Source organism: Pecten maximus, chromosome 6 (assembly GCF_902652985.1).
Source record: "Pecten maximus chromosome 6, xPecMax1.1, whole genome shotgun sequence".
Taxonomy (NCBI): Eukaryota; Metazoa; Mollusca; class Bivalvia; order Pectinida; family Pectinidae; genus Pecten; species Pecten maximus.
The window spans coordinates 10,997,509-11,017,860 of NC_047020.1; the positions used below are offsets into that span (position 1 = coordinate 10,997,509).

General features: G+C 42.8%; 1 protein-coding gene across 1 annotated transcript in view; it reads left to right on the plus strand.

The window, feature by feature from the left end:
- LOC117328951 (WD repeat-containing protein 17-like) overlaps positions 1 to 19,531 on the plus strand; it is a 51,113-nt gene extending 31,582 nt beyond the window's left edge. Inside the window, exons 18-26 of the mRNA XM_033886582.1 lie at positions 6,000 to 6,221; positions 11,201 to 11,300; positions 11,539 to 11,675; positions 11,866 to 11,977; positions 12,313 to 12,454; positions 12,764 to 12,866; positions 14,888 to 15,091; positions 15,333 to 15,516; positions 16,731 to 19,531. Of these exons, the coding sequence (XP_033742473.1) occupies positions 6,000 to 6,221; positions 11,201 to 11,300; positions 11,539 to 11,675; positions 11,866 to 11,977; positions 12,313 to 12,454; positions 12,764 to 12,866; positions 14,888 to 15,091; positions 15,333 to 15,516; positions 16,731 to 16,850 (1,324 nt within the window). The 3' untranslated portion in view covers positions 16,851 to 19,531. The remainder of the gene's footprint in view (positions 1 to 5,999; positions 6,222 to 11,200; positions 11,301 to 11,538; positions 11,676 to 11,865; positions 11,978 to 12,312; positions 12,455 to 12,763; positions 12,867 to 14,887; positions 15,092 to 15,332; positions 15,517 to 16,730) is intronic.
- Positions 19,532 to 20,352: the final 821 nt, after the last annotated feature.

Genomic DNA, 20,352 nt, shown 5'->3' on the forward strand with positions numbered 1-20,352 from the left:
TGACAGATGACCAGTCCCTACTGTACTGTAAGTTACAGGTGACCAGTCCCTACTGTGTTGTATGTGACAGGTGACCAGTCCCTACTGTGCTGTAAGTGACAGATGACCAGTCCCTACTGTGCTGTATGTGACAGGTGACCAGTCCCTACTGTGCTGTATGTGACAGGTGACCAGTCCCTACTGTGTTGTATGTGACAGGTGACCAGTCCCTACTGTGTTGTATGTGACAGATGACCAGTCCCTACTGTGCTGCATGTGACAGATGACCAGTCCCTACTGTGATGTATGTAACTGATGACCAGTCCCTACTGTGCTGTATGTGACAGATGACCAGTCCCTACTGTGTTGTATGTGATAGGTGACCAGTCCCTACTGTGCTGTATGTGACAGGTGACCAGTCCCTACTGTGTTGTATGTGATAGGTGACCAGTCCCTACTGTGTTGTATGTGACACGTGACCAGTCCCTACTGTGCTGTATGTGACAGGTGACCAGTCCCTACTGTGTTGTGTGTGACAGATGACCAGTCCCTACTGTGCTGTATGTGACAGGTGACCAGTCCCCACTGTGATGTGTGTGACAGATGACCAGTCCCTACTGTGTTGTATGTGACAGATGACCAGTCCCTACTGTGCTGTAAGTGACAGGTGACCAGTCCCTACTGTGCTGTAAGTGACAAGTGACCAGTCACTACTGTGCTGTATGTGACAGGTGACCAGTCCCTACTGTGTTGTATGTGACAGATGACCAGTCCCTACTGTGTTGTATGTGACTGATGACCAGTCCCTACTGTGCTGTATGTGACTGATGACCAGTCCCTACTGTGTTGTATGTGACTGATGACCAGTCCCTACTGTGTTGTATGTGATAGATGACCAGTCCCTACTGTATTGTATGTGACTGATGACCAGTCCCTACTGTGTTGTATGTGACAGATGACAAGTCCCTACTGTGCTGTATGTGACTGATGACCAGTCCCTACTGTGTTGTATGTGACTGATGACCAGTCCCTACTGTGTTGTATGTGACAGATGACCAGTCCCTACTGTGTTGTATGTGATAGATGACCAGTCCCTACTGTGTTGTATGTGACTGATGACCAGTCCCTACTGTGTTGTATGTGACAGATGACAAGTCCCTACTGTGCTGTATGTGACTGATGACCAGTCCCTACTGTGTTGTATGTGACTGATGACCAGTCCCTACTGTGATGTATGTGATAGGTGACCAGTCCCTACTGTGCTGTATGTGACAGGTGACCAGTCCCTACAGTACTGTATGTGACAGATGACCAGTCCCTACTGTACTGTATGTGACAGGTGACCAGTCCCTACTGTGTTGTATGTGACAGGTGACCAGTCCCTACTGTACTGTATGTGACAGGTGACCAGTCCCTACTGTGTTGTATGTGACAGATGACCAGTTCCTACTGTGCTGTATGTGACAGGTGACCAGTCCCTACTGTGCTGTATGTGACAGATGACCAGTCCCTACTGTGCTGTATGTGACAGATGACCAGTCCCTACTGTGCTGTATGTGATAGGTGACCAGTCCCTACTGTGTTGTGTGTGACAGGTGACCAGTCCCTACTGTGATGTATGTGACTGATGACCAGTCCCTACTGTGTTGTATGTGACTGATGACCAGTCCCTACTGTACTGTATGTGACAGGTGACCAGTCCCTACTGTGATGTATGTGACAGATGACCAGTCCCTACTATGCTGTATGTGACAGGTGACCAGTCCCTATTGTGTTGTATGTGACAGATGACCAGTCCCTACTGTGTTGTATGTGATAGATGACCAGTCCCTACTGTGTTGTATGTGACAGGTGACCAGTCACTACTGTGTTGTATGTGACAGATGACCAGTCCCTACTGTGATGTATGTGACAGATGACCAGTCCCTACTGTGTTGTATGTGACTGATGACCAGTCCCTACTGTGTTGTATGTGACAGGTGACCAGTCCCTACTGTACTGTATGTGACAGATGACCAGTCCCCTTCAGTACTGTATGTGACAGATGACCAGTCCCTACTGTGTTGTATGTGACAGATGACCAGTCCCTACTGTGTTGTATGTGACAGATGACCAGTCCCTACTGTGCTGTATGTGACAGATGACCAGTCCGTACTGTGTTGTATATGATAGGTGACCAGTCCCTACTGTGCTGTATGTGACAGGTGACCAGTCCCTACTGTGCTGTATGTGACAGGTGACCAGTCCCTACTGTGTTGTATGTGACATATGACCAGTCCCTACTGTGTTGTATGTGACAGGTGACCAGTCCCTACTGTGTTGTATGTGACAGGTGACCAGCCCCTTCTGTGCTGTATGTGACAGGTGACCAGTCCCTACAGTACTGTATGTGACTGATGACCAGTCCCTACTGTGTTGTATGTGACTGATGACCAGTCTCTACTGTGTTGTATGTGACAGATGACAAGTCCCTACTGTGCTGTATGTGACAGATGACCAGTCCCTATTGTACTGTATGTGACAGGTGACCAGTCCCTACTGTACTGTATGTGACAGATGACCAGTCCCCTTCAGTACTGTATGTGACAGATGACCAGTCCCTACTGTGTTGTATGTGACAGGTGACCAGTCCCTACTGTGTTGTATGTGACAGATGACCAGTCCCTACTGTGCTGTATGTGACAGATGACCAGTCCCTACTGTGTTGTATGTGATAGGTGACCAGTCCCTACTGTGCTGTATGTTACAGGTGACCAGTCCCTACTGTGATGTATGTGATAGGTAACCAGTTCCTACTGTGTTGTATGTGACAGATGACCAGTCCCTACTGTGTTGTATGTGACTAATGACCAGTCCCTACTGTGTTGTATGTGACAGGTGACCAGTCCCTACTGTGTTGTATGTGACAGGTGACCAGTCCCTACTGTGCTGTATGTGACAGGTGACCAGTTCCTACTGTACTGTATGTGACAGATGACCAGTCCCTACTGTGCTGTATGTGACAGGTGACCAGTCCCTACTGTGCTGTATGTGACAGGTGACCAGTCCCTACTGTGCTGTATGTGACAGGTGACCAGTCCCTACTGTGTTGTGTGTGACAGATGACCAGTCCCTACTGTGCTGTATGTGACAGATGACCAGTCCCTACTGTGATGTATGTGATAGGTGACCAGTCCCTACTGTGATGTATGTGACAGGTGACCAGTCCCCACTGTGATGTGTGTGACAGATGACCAGTCCCTACTGTGTTGTATGTGACAGATGACCAGTCCCTACTGTGCTGTAAGTGACAGGTGACCAGTCCCTACTGTGCTGTAAGTGACAGATGACCAGTCCGTACTGTGTTGTATATGATAGGTGACCAGTCCCTACTGTGCTGTATGTGACAGGTGACCAGTCCCTACTGTGCTGTATGTGACAGGTGACCAGTCCCTACTGTGTTGTATGTGACATATGACCAGTCCCTACTGTGTTGTATGTGACAGGTGACCAGTCCCTACTGTGCTGTATGTGACAGATGACCAGTCCCTACTGTGCTGTATGTGATAGGTGACCAGTCCCTACTGTGTTGTGTGTGACAGGTGACCAGTCCCTAATGTGTTGTATGTGACTGATGACCAGTCCCTACTGTGTTGTATGTGACTGATGACCAGTCCCTACTGTGATGTATGTGATAGGTGACCAGTCCCTACTGTGTTGTGTGTGACAGATGACCAGTCCCTACTGTGTTGTATGTGACAGGTGACCAGTCCCTACTGTGCTGTATGTGACAGGTGACCAGTCCCTACTGTGTTGTGTGTGACAGATGACCAGTCCCTACTGTGCTGTATGTGACAGATGACCAGTCCCTACTGTGATGTATGTGACAGATGACCAGTCCCTACTGTGTTGTATGTGATAGGTGACCAGTCCCTACTGTACTGTATGTGACAGATGACCAGTCCCTACTGTGTTGTATGTGACAGGTGACCAGTCCCTACTGTGCTGTATGTGACAGGTGACCAGTCCCTACTGTGTTGTATGTGACAGATGACCAGTCCCTACTGTGCTGTATGTGACAGGTGACCAGTCCCTACTGTGTTGTATGTGACAGATGACCAGTCCCTACTGTGTTGTATGTGACAGATGACCAGTCCCTACTGTGCTGTATGTGACAGATGACCAGTCCCTACTGTGCTGTATGTGACAGGTGACCAGTCCCTACTGTGTTGTATGGGACAGGTGACCAGTCCCTACTGTGTTGTATGTGACAGATGACCAGTCCCTACTGTGCTGTATGTGACAGGTGACCAGTCCCTACTGTGTTGTATGTGACAGGTGACCAGTCCCAAGTCCCAACCTTTCTTTTGCTTTTATTCACAAATAGCATTTGCTTTTTTACTGCTTTGTGAAAAGTACTTGGACTTTGGGATATCTATTTAATCCATAATTGTACTCCATTTAGAGAGGTTGGTAACGGGTACTCTCTTTGTGTATTCATTTGGACACATTCATTTTAGTGCAATATTGTAGTTTAAAAGATAAGGTTAATGATTAATTGGCACACCAATGATATTAGCTATCAAACAAATACAAAAATTGGAATGAGTGCAGTTATAATTTAGGGTAATACATTTTGGGCAGAAAATTACATGTTGGTAGTAACCTGTAAGATTACATATTGGTAGTAACCTGTAAGATTACATATTGGTAGTAACTTGTAAGATTACATATTGGTAGTAACTTGTAAGATTACATATTGATAGTGACCTGTAAGATTACATATTGGTAGTAACTTGTAAGATTACATATAACATATTAGTAGTAACCTGTATGATTACATATTGTTAGTAACCTGTAAGATTACATATTGGTAGTGACTTGTAAGATTACATATTGGTAGTGACCTGTAAGATTACATATTGGTAGTAACCTGTAAGATTACATATTGGTAGTGACCTGTAAGGTTACATATTGGTAGTAACCTGTAAGATTACATATTTGCAGTAACTGATTACATATTGGTAGTAACCTGTAAGATTACATATTGGTAGTGACCTGTACGATTACATATTGGTAGTAACCAGTAAGATTACATATTGTTAGTAACCTGTAAGATTACATATTGGTAGTAACCTGTAAGATTACATATTGGTAGTAACTTGTAAGATTACATATTGGTAGTGACCTGTAAGATTACATATTGGTAGTAACCTGTAAGATTACATATTGGTAGTAACTTGTAAGATTACATATTGGTAGTGACCTGTAAGATTACATATTGGTAGTAACTTGTAAGATTACATATTGGTAGTAACCTGTAAGATTACATATTGGTAGTAACTTGTAAGATTACATATTGGTAGTAACCTGTAAGATTACATATTGGTAGTGACCTGTAAGATTACATATTGGTAGTAACCTGTAAGATTACATATTGGTAGTGACCTGTAAGATTACATATTGGTAGTAACTTGTAAGATTACATATTGGTAGTGACCTGTACGATTACATATTGGTAGTAACCTGTAAGATTACATATTGTTAGTAACCTGTAAGATTACATATTGGTAGTGACCTGTACGATTACATATTGGTAGTAACTTGTAAGATTACATATTGTTAGTAACCTGTAAGATTACATATTGTTAGTAACCTGTAAGATTACATATTGGTAGTGACCTGTACGATTACATATTGGTAGTGACCTGTACGATTACATATTGGTAGTGACCTGTAAGATTACATATTGGTAGTAACTTGTAAGATTACATATTGGTAGTAACCTGTAAGATTACATATTGGTAGTGACCTGTAAGATTACCTATTGGTAGTAACCTGTAAGATTACATATTGGTAGTAACCTGTAAGATTACATATTGGTAGTAACTTGTAAGATTACATATTGGTAGTAACCTGTATGGGTTAAAGGGTCAAAGTTCACAACTGACTTTGAGGGGTTATACTTTGTTAACTCCTCCTGATTTGTGTATAGACATCTGTCTGTTGACACATTAGCAGTATAAGTCTACTGTTACCAGGTACACTGCCTATCTACTCCGGGATGACAAAGAGGAGATGGTACCCTACAGTATGGCTACAGGTGACATGGAGACACTTGTCAACTACTTCACATCTCAGGGTCAAGCCACAGATGCCATGCTCGCCTCTAAAGTGGCCTGTGAGGGTTTACAGCCACAACCAGCACCCACAAGTAAAGTTAAGGACAACAGTACCACAGAGCCTAGTGCTCAACATTTAAAGTAAGTCACTTCCACCACCCTCTCTCCCCAGTACACCCCACCATCTACCATTACACTACTTCATGTCTCATCCACCACCCTCTCCTCAGTACACCCTACCATCTACCATTACACTACTTCATGTCTCATCCACCGCCCTCTCTCCCCAGTACACCCCACCATCTACCACTACACTACTTCATGTCACATCCACCGCCCTCTCCTCAGTACACCCTACCATCTACCATTACACTACTTCATGTCTCATCCACCACCCTCTCTCCCCAGTACACCCCACCGTCTACCATTACACTACTTCATGTCACATCCACCACCCTCTCTCCCCAGTACACCCCACCATCTACCATTACACTACTTCATGTCACATCCACCACCCTCTCTCCCCAGTACACCCCACCATCTACCATTACACTACTTCATGTCTCATCCACCACCCACCACCCTCTCTCCCCAGTACACCCTACCATCTACCATTACACTACTTCATGTCACATCCACCACCCTCTCTCCCCAGTACACCCCAGCATCTACCATTACACTACTTCATGTCACATCCACCGCCCTCTCTCCCCAGTACATCCCACCATCTACCATTACACTACTTCATGTCACATCCACCACCCTCTCCCCCCAATACACCCCACCATCTACCATTACACTACTTCATGTCACATCCACCGCCCTCTCTCCCCAGTACACTCCACCATCTACCATTACACTACTTCATGTCACATCCACAACCCTCTCTCCCCAGTACACTCCACCATCTACCATTACACTACTTCATGTCACATCCACCACCCTCTCCCCAGTACACCCCACCATCTACCATTACACTACTTCATGTCACATCCACCACCCTCTCTCCCCAGTACATCCCACCATCTACCATTACACTACTTCATGTCACATCCACCACCCTCTCTCCCCAGTACACCCCACCATCTACCATTACACTACTTCATGTCACATCCACCACCCTCTCCCCAGTACACCCCACCATCTACCATTATATACACTACTTCATGTCACATCCACCGCCCTCTCTCCCCAGTACACCCCACCATCTACCATTACACTACTTCATGTCTCATCCACCACCCTCTCTCCCCAGTACACCCCACCATCTACCATTACACTACTTCATGTCACATCCACCACCCTCTCTCCCCAGTACACCCCACCATCTACCATTACACTACTTCATGTCACATCCACCGCCCTCTCTCCCCAGTACACCCCACCATCTACCATTACACTACTTCATGTCACATCCACCACCCTCTCCCCAGTACACCCCACCATCTACCATTACACTACTTCATGTCACATCCACCACCCTCTCTCCCCAGTACACCCCACCATCTACTGGTACACTACTTCATGTCACATCCACCACCCTCTCTCCCCAGTACACCCCACCATCTACCATTACACTACTTCATGTCACATCCACCGCCCTCTCTCCCCAGTACACCCCACCATCTACCATTACACTACTTCATGTCACATCCACCACCCTCTCTCCCCAGTACACCCCACCATCTACTGGTACACTACTTCATGTCACATCCACCACCCTCTCTCCCCAGTACACCCCACCATCTACCATTACACTACTTCATGTCACATCCACCACCCTCTCTCCCCAGTACACCCCACCATCTACCATTACACTACTTCATGTCACATCCACCACCCTCTCCCCAGTACACCCCACCATCTACCATTACACTACTTCATGTCACATCCACCACCCTCTCTCCCCAGTACACCCCACCATCTACCATTACACTACTTCATGTCACATCCACCACCCTCTCCCCAGTACACCCCACCATCTACCATTACACTACTTCATGTCACATCCACCACCCTCTCTCCCCAGTACACCCCACCATCTACCATTACACTACTTCATGTCACATCCACCACCCTCTCCCCAGTACACCCCACCATCTACCATTACACTACTTCATGTCTCATCCACCACCCTCTCTCCCCAGTACATCCCACCATCTACCATTACACTACTTCATGTCTCATCCACCACCCTCTCTCTCCAGTACACCCCACCATCTACTGGTACACTACTTCATGTCACATCCACCACCCTCTCTCCCCAGTACACCCCACCATCTACCATTACACTACTTCATGTCACATCCACCACCCTCTCCCCAGTACACCCCACCATCTACCATTACACTACTTCATGTCACATCCACCACCCTCTCTCCCCAGTACACCCCACCATCTACCATTACACTACTTCATGTCACATCCACCACCCTCTCCCCAGTACACCCCACCATCTACCATTACACTACTTCATGTCACATCCACCACCCTCTCTCCCCAGTACACCCCACCATCTACTGGTACACTACTTCATGTCTCATCCACCACCCTCTCTCCCCAGTACACCCCACCATCTACCATTACACTACTTCATGTCACATCCACCACCCTCTCCCCAGTACACCCCACCATCTACCATTACACTACTTCATGTCACATCCACCACCCTCTCCCCAGTACACCCCACCATCTACCATTACACTACTTCATGTCTCATCCACCACCCTCTCTCCCCAGTACATCCCACCATCTACCATTACACTACTTCATGTCTCATCCACCACCCTCTCTCTCCAGTACACCCCACCATCTACTGGTACACTACTTCATGTCACATCCACCACCCTCTCTCCCCAGTACACCCCACCATCTACCATTACACTACTTCATGTCACATCCACCACCCTCTCTCCAGTACACCCCACCATCTACTGGTACACTACTTCATGTCACATCCACCACCCTCTCTCCCCAGTACACCCCACCATCTACCATTACACTACTTCATGTCTCATCCACCACCCTCTCTCCCCAGTACACCCCACCATCTACCATTACACTACTTCATGTCTCATCCACCACCCTCTCTCCCCAGTACACCCCACCATCTACCATTACACTGCATCTCATCACATCCACCACCCTCTCCCCAGTACACCCCACCATCTACTGGTACACTACTTCATGTCACATCCACCACCCTCTCCCCAGTACACCCCACCATCTACCATTACACTACTTCATGTCACATCCACCACCCTCCCCCAGTACACCCCACCATCTACCATTACACTACTTCATGTCTCATCCACCACCCTCTCTCCCCAGTACACCCCACCATCTACCATTACACTACTTCATGTCACATCCACCACCCTCTCCCCAGTGCACCCCACCATCTACCATTACACTACTTCATGTCACATCCACCAACCTCTCTCCCCAGTACACCCCACCATCTACCATTACACTACTTCATGTCACATCCACCACCCTCTCTCCCCAGTACACCCCACCATCTACCATTACACTACTTCATGTCTCATCCACCACCCTCTCTCCCCAGTACATCCCACCATCTACCATTACACTACTTCATGTCTCATCCACCACCCTCTCTCTCCAGTACACCCCACCATCTACTGGTACACTACTTCATGTCACATCCACCACCCTCTCCCCAGTACACCCCACCATCTACCATTACACTACTTCATGTCACATCCACCACCCTCTCTCCCCAGTACACCCCACCATCTACCATTACACTACTTCATGTCACATCCACCACCCTCTCTCCCCAGTACACCCCACCATCTACTGGTACACTACTTCATGTCACATCCACCACCCTCTCTCCCCAGTACACCCCACCATCTACCATTACACTACTTCATGTCACATCCACCACCCTCTCCCCAGTACACCCCACCATCTACTGGTACACTACTTCATGTCACATCCACCACCCTCTCCCCAGTACATCCCACCATCTACCATTACACTACTTCATGTCACATCCACCACCCTCTCTCCCCAGTACACCCCACCATCTACCATTACACTACTTCATGTCACATCCACCACCCTCTCCCCAGTACACCCCACCATCTACTATTACACTACTTCATGTCACATCCACCACCCTCTCTCCCCAGTACACCCCACCATCTACCATTACACTACTTCATGTCACATCCACCACAGGTTCTAAACTGTTTAACCCGTTCTTTATAGAAACTTCACATATATGTGTATCATGAACAGACGATGTATTACATGGTATGTTTAAGATAGTATCGTTAAGGATATTATCAAGCCAATGAAAACAAATAAAGTCTTGAAGAGGTCATGGTAAATACAGTATTTTGGAATACTTAGTATTTATAATTGTGAAGGCACTCTTAGTACATGAAAAGTTCATCAGCATAGAAATGTTGAGTCCCAGTACATGAAAAGGTCAAGGTCATCACAGTTATTTTGAGTTTTCAGTTCATGAAGAGGTCAAGGTCATCACAGTTATGTTGAGTTCTCAGTACATGAAAAGGTCAAGGTCATCACAGTTGTTTTGAGTTTTCAGTTCATGAAGAGGCCAAGGTCATCATAGTAATTTTCATTTCTCAGTTCATGAAGAGGTCAAGGTCATCACAGTTATGTTGAGTTCTCAGTACATGAAAAGGTCAAGGTCATCACAGTAGTTTTGAGTTTTCAGTTCATGAAGAGGTTAAGGTTATCACAGTAATGTTGAGCTCTCAGTACATGAAAAGGTCAAGGTCATCACAGTTGTTTTGAGTTTTCAGTTCATGAAGAGGCCAAGGTCATCATAGTAATTTTCATTTCTCAGTTAATGAAGAGGTCAAGGTCATCACAGTTATGTTGAGTTCTCAGTACATGAAAAGATCAAGGTCATCACAATTGTTTTGAGTTCTCAGTACATGAAAAGATCAAGGTCATCACAATTGTTTTGAGTTCTCAGTACATGAAAAGATCAAGGTCATCACAATTGTTTTGAGTTCTCAGTTCATGGAATGGTCCATATATATCAGGACAAAATGCAAAAAGAGTTGTATATCTTAGTGAACCTTAGCTTACATTGTTTTCATTTTGTTTTATTACAGATTATTAAACCAGAGTGTCCAGCATTTAGCTAATTGGTATTTCAACAATGGTTTTGCAGAGTTGGCGGCATGTTGTCACCTAGCTGCAAATGATTGTGAGGTGAGCTGTAATTCTTTTACAGGTAGTCATATTCCTTACTTTATTTCTATGTATTCTTTATTGTTGATAAGTTCTCAAATTTTATAATGATAATATTTCTATTTACTCTCTCTAAATGTTGTGTATAATTGATTGATCTCTCTCATATTGAAATATTCATCAGACCTTGGGAAGTTGATGGTGTCACTAATTCTCTATCACTGGTTTATCAGCTACTTTCGTTATGTAATCAATTCAGAGTGCTGTTTGGAGGTTAATCCAAGGTCATGAGCTTGAGCTTGCAGTTTCTGTAGGAACCGTCCTTGGTAACACACCAAAACAGACAAACCTGGCAATAGAATACCTGTCACGACGATGTGAACATTTGTGTAAATGGTAGGTTGTTATGATGATGTAAATATTTGTGTCTATGGTAGGTTGTTATGATGATGTAAATATTTGTGTCAATGGTAGGTTGTTATGATGATGTAAATATTTGTGTACCAAAGTGGTAGGTTGTTATGATGATGTAAATATCAAAATAATACTTCACAGAAACTAACATGATATCGTGCTACTTTGACAGGGATCTGGCTGTTGACATTCTCAAGCTTCTTCCAGACCCAGATCTACTTCTTGCCAAATGTTGTTCAAGATGTGCTGCCAGTATGGACGAGATCAATCTACTTCACACCAGGGTAATATATTCTACATAATTATGCTTCACTCTAGGGTAATATAATCCATATAGAGGCAGAGAGTAGTACTACAGGCTCAGGAGGATGGCAGTGTTGGTGATAATGAGGGCCGGGGAGCTTTGGAGCAGGAGTAATGGAGAGGCTGAGGCATTTATATTAATAGGTCATTAAAAATCTGTTGGAGAAAATTATACAAATATATGATGTAGAGAAAAAAGGAAAAATAACAACTACATACTTTTTATTTCTCAGCCAGAGGGAATCTGCAACTTCAAGTCACTTTGATTATAGATCTAGTTGTTTGACATTTAGCTTGATTGCTTTGTATTATGTAGGCGGGCCTTCCATCTCTTGAGGAGTGCACACACCAGGCAGAGACACTGAAGCTCAAACTTGATACATTCGAATGTGTGAAGTTTTACCTGCTGTCCACTACCCCAGAGGTGGGGTTAGAGGTCGGGCTACAGGCAGTCAAAGGTCAGTCAGATATAAACTCTATTACAAAATTCTGTTTTTATGTATTAATACTACCTGTTTCCTAACAACTTAGCTAGGGAGAGTTTCTCTTTAGCTGATTCGGTAGTGTTAGACTAGCAAGCCAGGGGTTCCTACATTGTAGTTCAATCCCCAGTGGAGATATTGGAAGAAATATAATTTATAAAGACCTCTGTAACATTTATTTGATATACAGTGCATAATCACCACAATGACTTAAGTATATGTTTTCAACACAATGTACTTCTAAACCAACATGTTTATTTAACCATGTGTCTGTCCTGTATACAGGAGAGATGTCCAAACCACACTGGTCAGTAGACACTGTGTTCCCAATGCTACAACTGTTAGGCTGTGTCCGTTCCGACAAGCTCCAACAACACAAGGTGGAAATGTGAGTTCCCTTGTAAAACTAAAGTATTGGTAGCTAGATTTCATTTTCTACAGTTGCAAAAAAGCTGAAAATTCATAGCCTCTGGTAAATTCTTAATTTGTCTTTTTTACTGAAACAGTAAAGTCCTTCTCTGCCAAATTGAAGCAGTATTGTTGGTCATTATTATTACTGAAGTAATATGGATGTATACTCTTAAGTTAGCGGTCCAGGGGCAGACACCTCAGTTGGAGCCGGTCCAGGGTTAGAAACTGGTAGAAACCAGGGACAGAAACCTCAGTTAGGGGTCCAGGGACAGGAAGCTCAGTTAAAAGTCCAGGGACAGGAAGCTCAGTTAAAAGTCCAGGGACAGGAAGCTCAGTTAGGGGTCCAGGGACAGGAACCTCAGTTAAAAGTCCAGGGACAGGAACCTCAGTTAGGGGTCCAGGGCAGGAACCTCAGTCAGGGGTCCAGGGACAGGAACCTCAGTTAGGGGTCCTGGGATAGAAACCTCAGTTAGGGGTCCAGGGACAGGAACCTCAGTCAGGGATCCAGGGACAGGAACCTCAGTTAGGGGTCCAGGGACAAGAACCTCAGTTAGGGGTCCAGGGATAGAAACCTCAGTTAGGGTCCTGGGGCAGGAACCTCAGTTAGGAATCCAGGGACAGAAACCTCAGTTAGGGGTCCAGGGACAGGAACCTCAGTTAGGGGTCCTGGGATAGAAACCTCAGTTAGGGTCCTGGGGCAGGAACCTCAGTTAGGAATCCAGGGTCAGAAACCTCAGTTTGGGGTCCAGGGACAGGAACCTCAGTTAGGGGTCCTGGGATAGAAACCTCAGTTAGGGGTCTAGGGACAAAAAACCAATTAGGGGTCCAGGGACAGAAACCTCAGTTAGGGGTCCAGGGACAAAAACCTCAGTTAGGGTCCTGGGGCAGGAACCTCAGTTAGGAATCCAGGGACAGAAACCTCAGTTAGGGGTCCTGGGACAGGAACCTCAGTTAGGGGTCCTGGGATAGAAACCTCAGTTAGGGTCCTGGGGCAGGAACCTCAGTTAGGAATCCAGGGTCAGAAACCTCAGTTTGGGGTCCAGGGACAGGAACCTCAGTTAGGGGTCCTGGGATAGAAACCTCAGTTAGGGGTCTAGGGACAAAAAACCAATTAGGGGTCCAGGGACAGAAACCTCAGTTAGGGGTCCAGGGACAAAAACCTCAGTTAGGGTCCTGGGGCAGGAACCTCAGTTAGGAATCCAGGGACAGAAACCTCAGTTAGGGGTCCTGGGATAGAAACCTCAGTTAGGGGTCTAGGGACAAAAAACCAATTAGGGGTCCAGGGACAGAAACCTCAGTTAGGGGTCCAGGGACAAAAACCTCAGTTAGGGTCCTGGGGCAGGAACCTCAGTTAGGAATCCAGGGACAGAAACCCAAGTTAGGGGTCTGGAACAGAAACCCCAGTTAGTGTTACAGGGACAGGAACATCAGTTAGGGGTCCAGGGACAGGAATCTTAGTTAGGAATCCAGGGACAGAAACCCAAGTTAGGGTTACAGGGACAGAAACCCCAGTTAGGGTTACAGGGACAGAAACCCCAGTTAGGGTTACAGGGACAGAAACCCCAGTTAGGGTTACAGGGACAGGAAGCTCAGTTAGGGATCCAGGGACAGAAACCTCAGTTAGGGGTCCAGGGACAGGAACCTCAGTTAGGGGTCCAGGGACAGGAAACTCAGTTAGGGGTCCAGGGACAGGAACCTCAGTTAGGGGTCCAGGGACAGGAACCTCAGTTAGGGGTCCAGGGACAGAAACCTCAATTAGGGGTCCAGGGACAGGAACCTCAGTTAGAGGTCCAGGGCCGGAAACTCAGTTAGGGTTCCAGGGACTTGACTGGAACCTCAGTTAGGCATCTGGGAGAGGTAAACTTCAGTTAGGGGTCCCCAGGGGGCAGTGAGGGGTGTAGGGGCAGATATATGTACTTTAGTTAGGGTTTATCAGGTAGAAACAGTAGAACTAAAACTCTTGGATTTCTGACTGACTGAGCTATTCCTATGTTGTAGACTTAAATATGAGCTGTTGTGCCTGTCAGCTTATATAGGTGCACTAATGGCCATAAGAAGAGGCTATAATTCCTTAGTGGCTGTCCTGTTAGGACATGCACGAGATATTCTACAGAAGTCTGAACTTCATCTGCCGATCAATGATACCAGCATCAATAATGAACTGACAGCCTGGAGAAGTGTTGAAAAACATAGAGACAGCAGGTACGACAAACATTCATAAGATAGCACAATATTACCTCTGCTGCTAGTTTTATCTAATCCTTAAAATTGTTACCATAATAATGAGTTTCAGATAAGGCTTTCGAAATATTTTGATAGTCTGATCATTTGAAAATGTTTCATTGGAACAATAAGTTTTTTAGAGTAACTCAACAAATATTCTCTATATTTAGTCCTTATCGTAAAAAGGAAAGACCAATATAATGAAACATTGTCTTTCTAGAGGTAACCTTGACTTGCAAAGCATGATCTTGTCCCCTGAAGTAATGGATGTTTATCAGAGATTTACGGAACGAGCAGGAGTTGATGAGGAACTTCGTGGTCTTGGTCCCGACTGTATGGCTAACTCTAATCTACCTACTCACTCTGACATACATGTCTCCTGTATCTCTGGACAACGAACTCTGGTACGTACCAAAGGTCAAACAACATTGGTGATATTCATAAGGTCCAAGGTCCTACAAATAATCTAAATGGGTTCACAAGGTGACCGAATGTTCAATATCACACCAAAAGAAAATTTAATTCAATTTCAATTTCAACATATTTTATTGACATGATGTTAAGTCAATAGGATTGGACATCAGGCATAGCCTATCTTAGTCCTTTCCTTATAATTAACAGATGGTAAACAAACATAGACCTATATACATATATGGAAGGTTGGTGAGGGTATCAGAAAATTTAATTTCTTGATTATTATAAAAACATCAAAGTCAAACAGCTCTACGTACCATTGATGTTCAAAAGATCAAATGTTATAAGTTTAATAGAATCTTTCCCTGCCTTGGGTGTGTGGTCAAGGCATGTTTGTAAACAAATGCACATGGCAGGCTCATGAATATTCTCATTTGAAGAAGTACCCATCACAACCCCAAAATATCATTACACAAGAAAACATAGGTCTAAAATCAGTTCACAATACTTATTCAAACAGTCACTGAAATAAGGTATCAGTGATACTTTTCTTATGTTAACAACAGTACATCTTGTCATTTCATAAAACTCTGTGTCTTATATGCATATTTAACATTTAAATAACAACGTGGGAACTATTAGTGACGTCACTCAAAAATTACTTCTGTAAGTACTTCAAGTTCAGAAGGTTAGCACATGCCATCTGTCATACCCTAGGTGTTGACAGAGAAATCTCTCACGTATAAAACTGGAGATAAACGGTTAACTGTGGGAGAAAAACAAGTCTACCACTGGTGTTCACAAGGTCAAATGTCGTAAGTCAAACAGCTCTACCACTGGTGTTCACAAGGTCAAATGTCATTAATGATTTTTGTCGCTTCAAGATGGAATGTCAGTTACAAATATGTACAGAAGATGTCACCTTTTAATTTGGCATTAGATATTTCTGTGTTGATCAATATCTAAATATCATTTTCCCTATTTTCCCTTCTGGATCTTCACATTGCCTTACCTTAACTGATAAGACCTATAAGGACAAACAGCTGTACAATCAGTACATTATGTTTTATTTATAAAAAATCAATCAAGGTGCTATTCACTTGTATGTCCTTCGTAGAATCAATCAAACACCTTCAAACCAATTCAGAATAGATTTATTAAATTTGTATTATGTGATAAGGAATTTTGTGACAATATGTTTCAGGGTTTGGCTTATTTCCTAGAAGATGGCAGATCAGCAGTGTCCCCTAATGAAGCACTCATGTGGGCTAAAGTCAACCCCTTCACGCCGCTCGGCTCAGCTCTACGAATAAATCCTTTCTGAACAGATGATATCTCACAGCATTTGCATAATGTAACTTTGGTTGTGTGTGACCACTGTTGTTATTTATTCAAAACTATTTTGAACGTTTTAACTATAACAAGATATAAGATATTCACTATTAACTATGCATTGATCTTATTCATGCTTTGGTACTTAGTATGGTGTACAATAGTTACAGCCAGTGACAGATTTCATTGTGATCACTTATTATGGTTTACATGTTACACCCAGTGACAGATTTCAGTGTGATCACCCAGTATTTACTATGGTGTACAAGTTACACCCAGTGACAGATTTCAGTGTAATCACCCAATACTTACTACTGTACCCAGTGATAGATCTGTTTAGCGCTAAGAATCTCTTATAGACACATATACATTTTCTTTTAACATCAGTTATGTTCCTCATTACAGGGTATATTTATTTTTACTTGATTTTATAAACAAACTAATGTGATATTTTTGTATATTTTTTGTTAGTCATCCAAACATATGCCTGCTACTAATCAGAGTTTACAGATTATATATTGAGGCCACCCTTATAGCATTTTGAAGTATTGAAATTGAAAATGACCCTACTTATTGCAGGAAGTCCTTTCAAATTATACAGAAGGACTCCACTTTATGAAATACATAACACAAAATCTGACTATGTAAATAGTATGACTCTGCTATTAATGGAGCAGATAAAAAAGTTATATATATTAGTATGTCTGTCCTTCCATCACATTTCAGACTCGGTGCTCTTTCATTTTTAGGCCTGTTTCATAGATTTCATTGTCAAATTATCATTAAAAGTTGGCCACAATATGATAATGTATAGCAAATGAGTATAACACTATTAAGACGACATTTCTTGATATATAAAGCATGCTAAGAAATATCTGGTGATCTACCACATGCTAAGATTTTTTTCATACTAATTATTTCTAACATGTACTATACATACCCAGTATATATGTGACCTAATAGTGCCCTTGCCCCTATAAGCACACCCTCAGCTTTTTCAGGAAAAGGGGATGAGTGCACTAATTAAAGCATATAAACCTTACCTAACTGATCTGGCAATATAATCCTCAGTCTTATAACCAGACTCTGGATTGTTTTCACTACATAAATTATGTAAATGAAAACAAAAAAAATCTTTTTTCTTTCTTTGAACATGCATCTATTATGCTCACTCCTTGTGTTTTTGTAAGCACAACGTGTGCTTATTAGGTCGAATACGATATCCACTGTACATCATATGAATTGATGAGGTGTAAAATAGTGCAATATCATGTGCATTTACATTTAAAAGGATTAAAACAGTTCAACAAATCCATCAAGAGCTTAAGAACTAGCTATAGGTCATGCCTTTCATTTGTATTAATTATGATGAACTAAGGTTAGTGGTAATAGCATTTTAGTAAAGGGTAGCACCTAATCATTTAGACCCTCCAGCAGTTGTTAATGCTTGTAATATTATGTGGCTATTTTTAATTGTTTAACTTAATTTGACTGCGTCCAAACTAGTAGTCATCAAAGTTTTACTGCTTCTTGTGTATAGAGCTGTTCTTATTTGTCTTGCACAGGAACGATACCAGAAGTGTTTCTGAATCATGTCTTTTACTAAATATAACTCATTCCGTCCATATCTACATGAAGATCTCAAACATTCCATCAATAATTATATCATTGACTTGCCTATCATTTCATAACGTAATCCAGACAAGCTGGTTTAGTTATAACTCGCTGCTTTTATTAGATATATCAATTTCTAGGTTGCTGTTCAATGAAGGGTGTGGTCTGGCATTTTTTGTCTTTTATCTCCCACGAAAATGTCGCTCTGAATCTTGTCTCTTGCACTTTCAAATAGGCAACTTTCTAACCTGATATTTCTGTGATAATTGGAAAACATTCAAGTTAAAACAAATGTTATTTCATTGTCCTAAACCCTACCCTCAGTTTATATCATGTTTGTACTGAGAATCCCTGGCAGCATATAAATCTGGTACATTATTGTACAAAACTGTATTTGAATTCCCCTTTGGCAGAATTTATCAATTCTATACATATCAGAGTATGAGAGTTCTATAGTTTTGTGTTTCACAGAATATTCAGGCACATTGATTCTACATTTCAATGCGTTGACGTACCTGGACATTAAACAAGGAACTGAAAATGAGACACCTGTACTTGTTGTAGATTACATGTTACTATGCCTACCTCTTTAGTGTTACCAGCACAGAGCCTGGTTACTTGTTTTGCTGGAGTTTCTTTTTATTGTAATAAGGGTTGATACGACCAGAGTTTGACATTTTTTAGATATTATTTCAGATTTCATCTAATATTTTTGTTATGTTTTAGTGTGCGATAACGAAAATATATTCATATATATTTATTGTTTATTTAAGATTTTTATGTTTCCATATAACATTCCAGTCTGTTTTTAGGACAGGAAAACATTCTATGTTCTCCAAAGCTCTAACAAATTGAATATAAAGGCTTTTCACAACAATAGAAGTTATTCTTTGAAATACTGTGTCCTGTGATGTATACGTAATACGGTTTGTTTTTGAGGTTGTGATCGAATGTGGCTTCTTCTTTCTGCCATACCTGCTTGCCAAGTTATTTATGGAAAACCAAAATCTAATGAAATTGTCCGTACATATGTACAGCTATTAAAGTAACAATGTATAAAAACAAGAGATCCCAGAGGGATCTTGGCGCCCACCATTGCATGATCTTTATAGGTTCCATGTCAGATTGATCTTTTCTCTACTTTTTCCTTCATTTTACTAATCTGTGCAAATTGAGACATCCCTCCAGTACTTTTCAAACAAGGGAATCCTAGCTATATAAGAAATTTGAGATTTAGTGATAATGGCTGTTTGTTTGTTAGGTTGTTTTCAGGACAGACTGGTCCCAAAATGCCATACGAAGGACCAAGGGGAACCTACATATGAAATTTAAGAAAGATCCCTTCAGTACTTTCTCAGAAATAGCAATAACAAACTTCAATTGTCAAAATCCAAGATGGCTGCCTGTTGGCCATATTGTTTTCAGATAGGTCTCAAAAAGCAATATGCATAACAAGGCACCAAGGGGAACCTACATATGAAATTTGAGAAAGATCCCTTCAGTACTTTCTCAGAAATAGCGATAACAAACTTCAAATGTCAAAATCCAAGATGGCTGCCTGTCGGCCATGTTGTTTTCCAATTGTTCTCAAAAAGCAATATGCATAACTAGGCACCAAGGGGAACCTACATATGAAATTTAAGAAAGATCCCTTCAGTACTTTCTCAGAAATAGCGATAACAAACTTCAAATGTCAAAATCCAAGATGGCTGCCTGTCGGCCATGTTGTTTTCCGATTGGTCTCAAAATGCAATATGCATAACTAGGCACCAAGGGGAACCTACATATGAAATTGCAGAAAGATCCCTTCAGTACTTTCTCAGAAATAGTGATAACAAACTTCAATTGTCAAAATCCAAGATGGCTGCCTGTCGGCCATG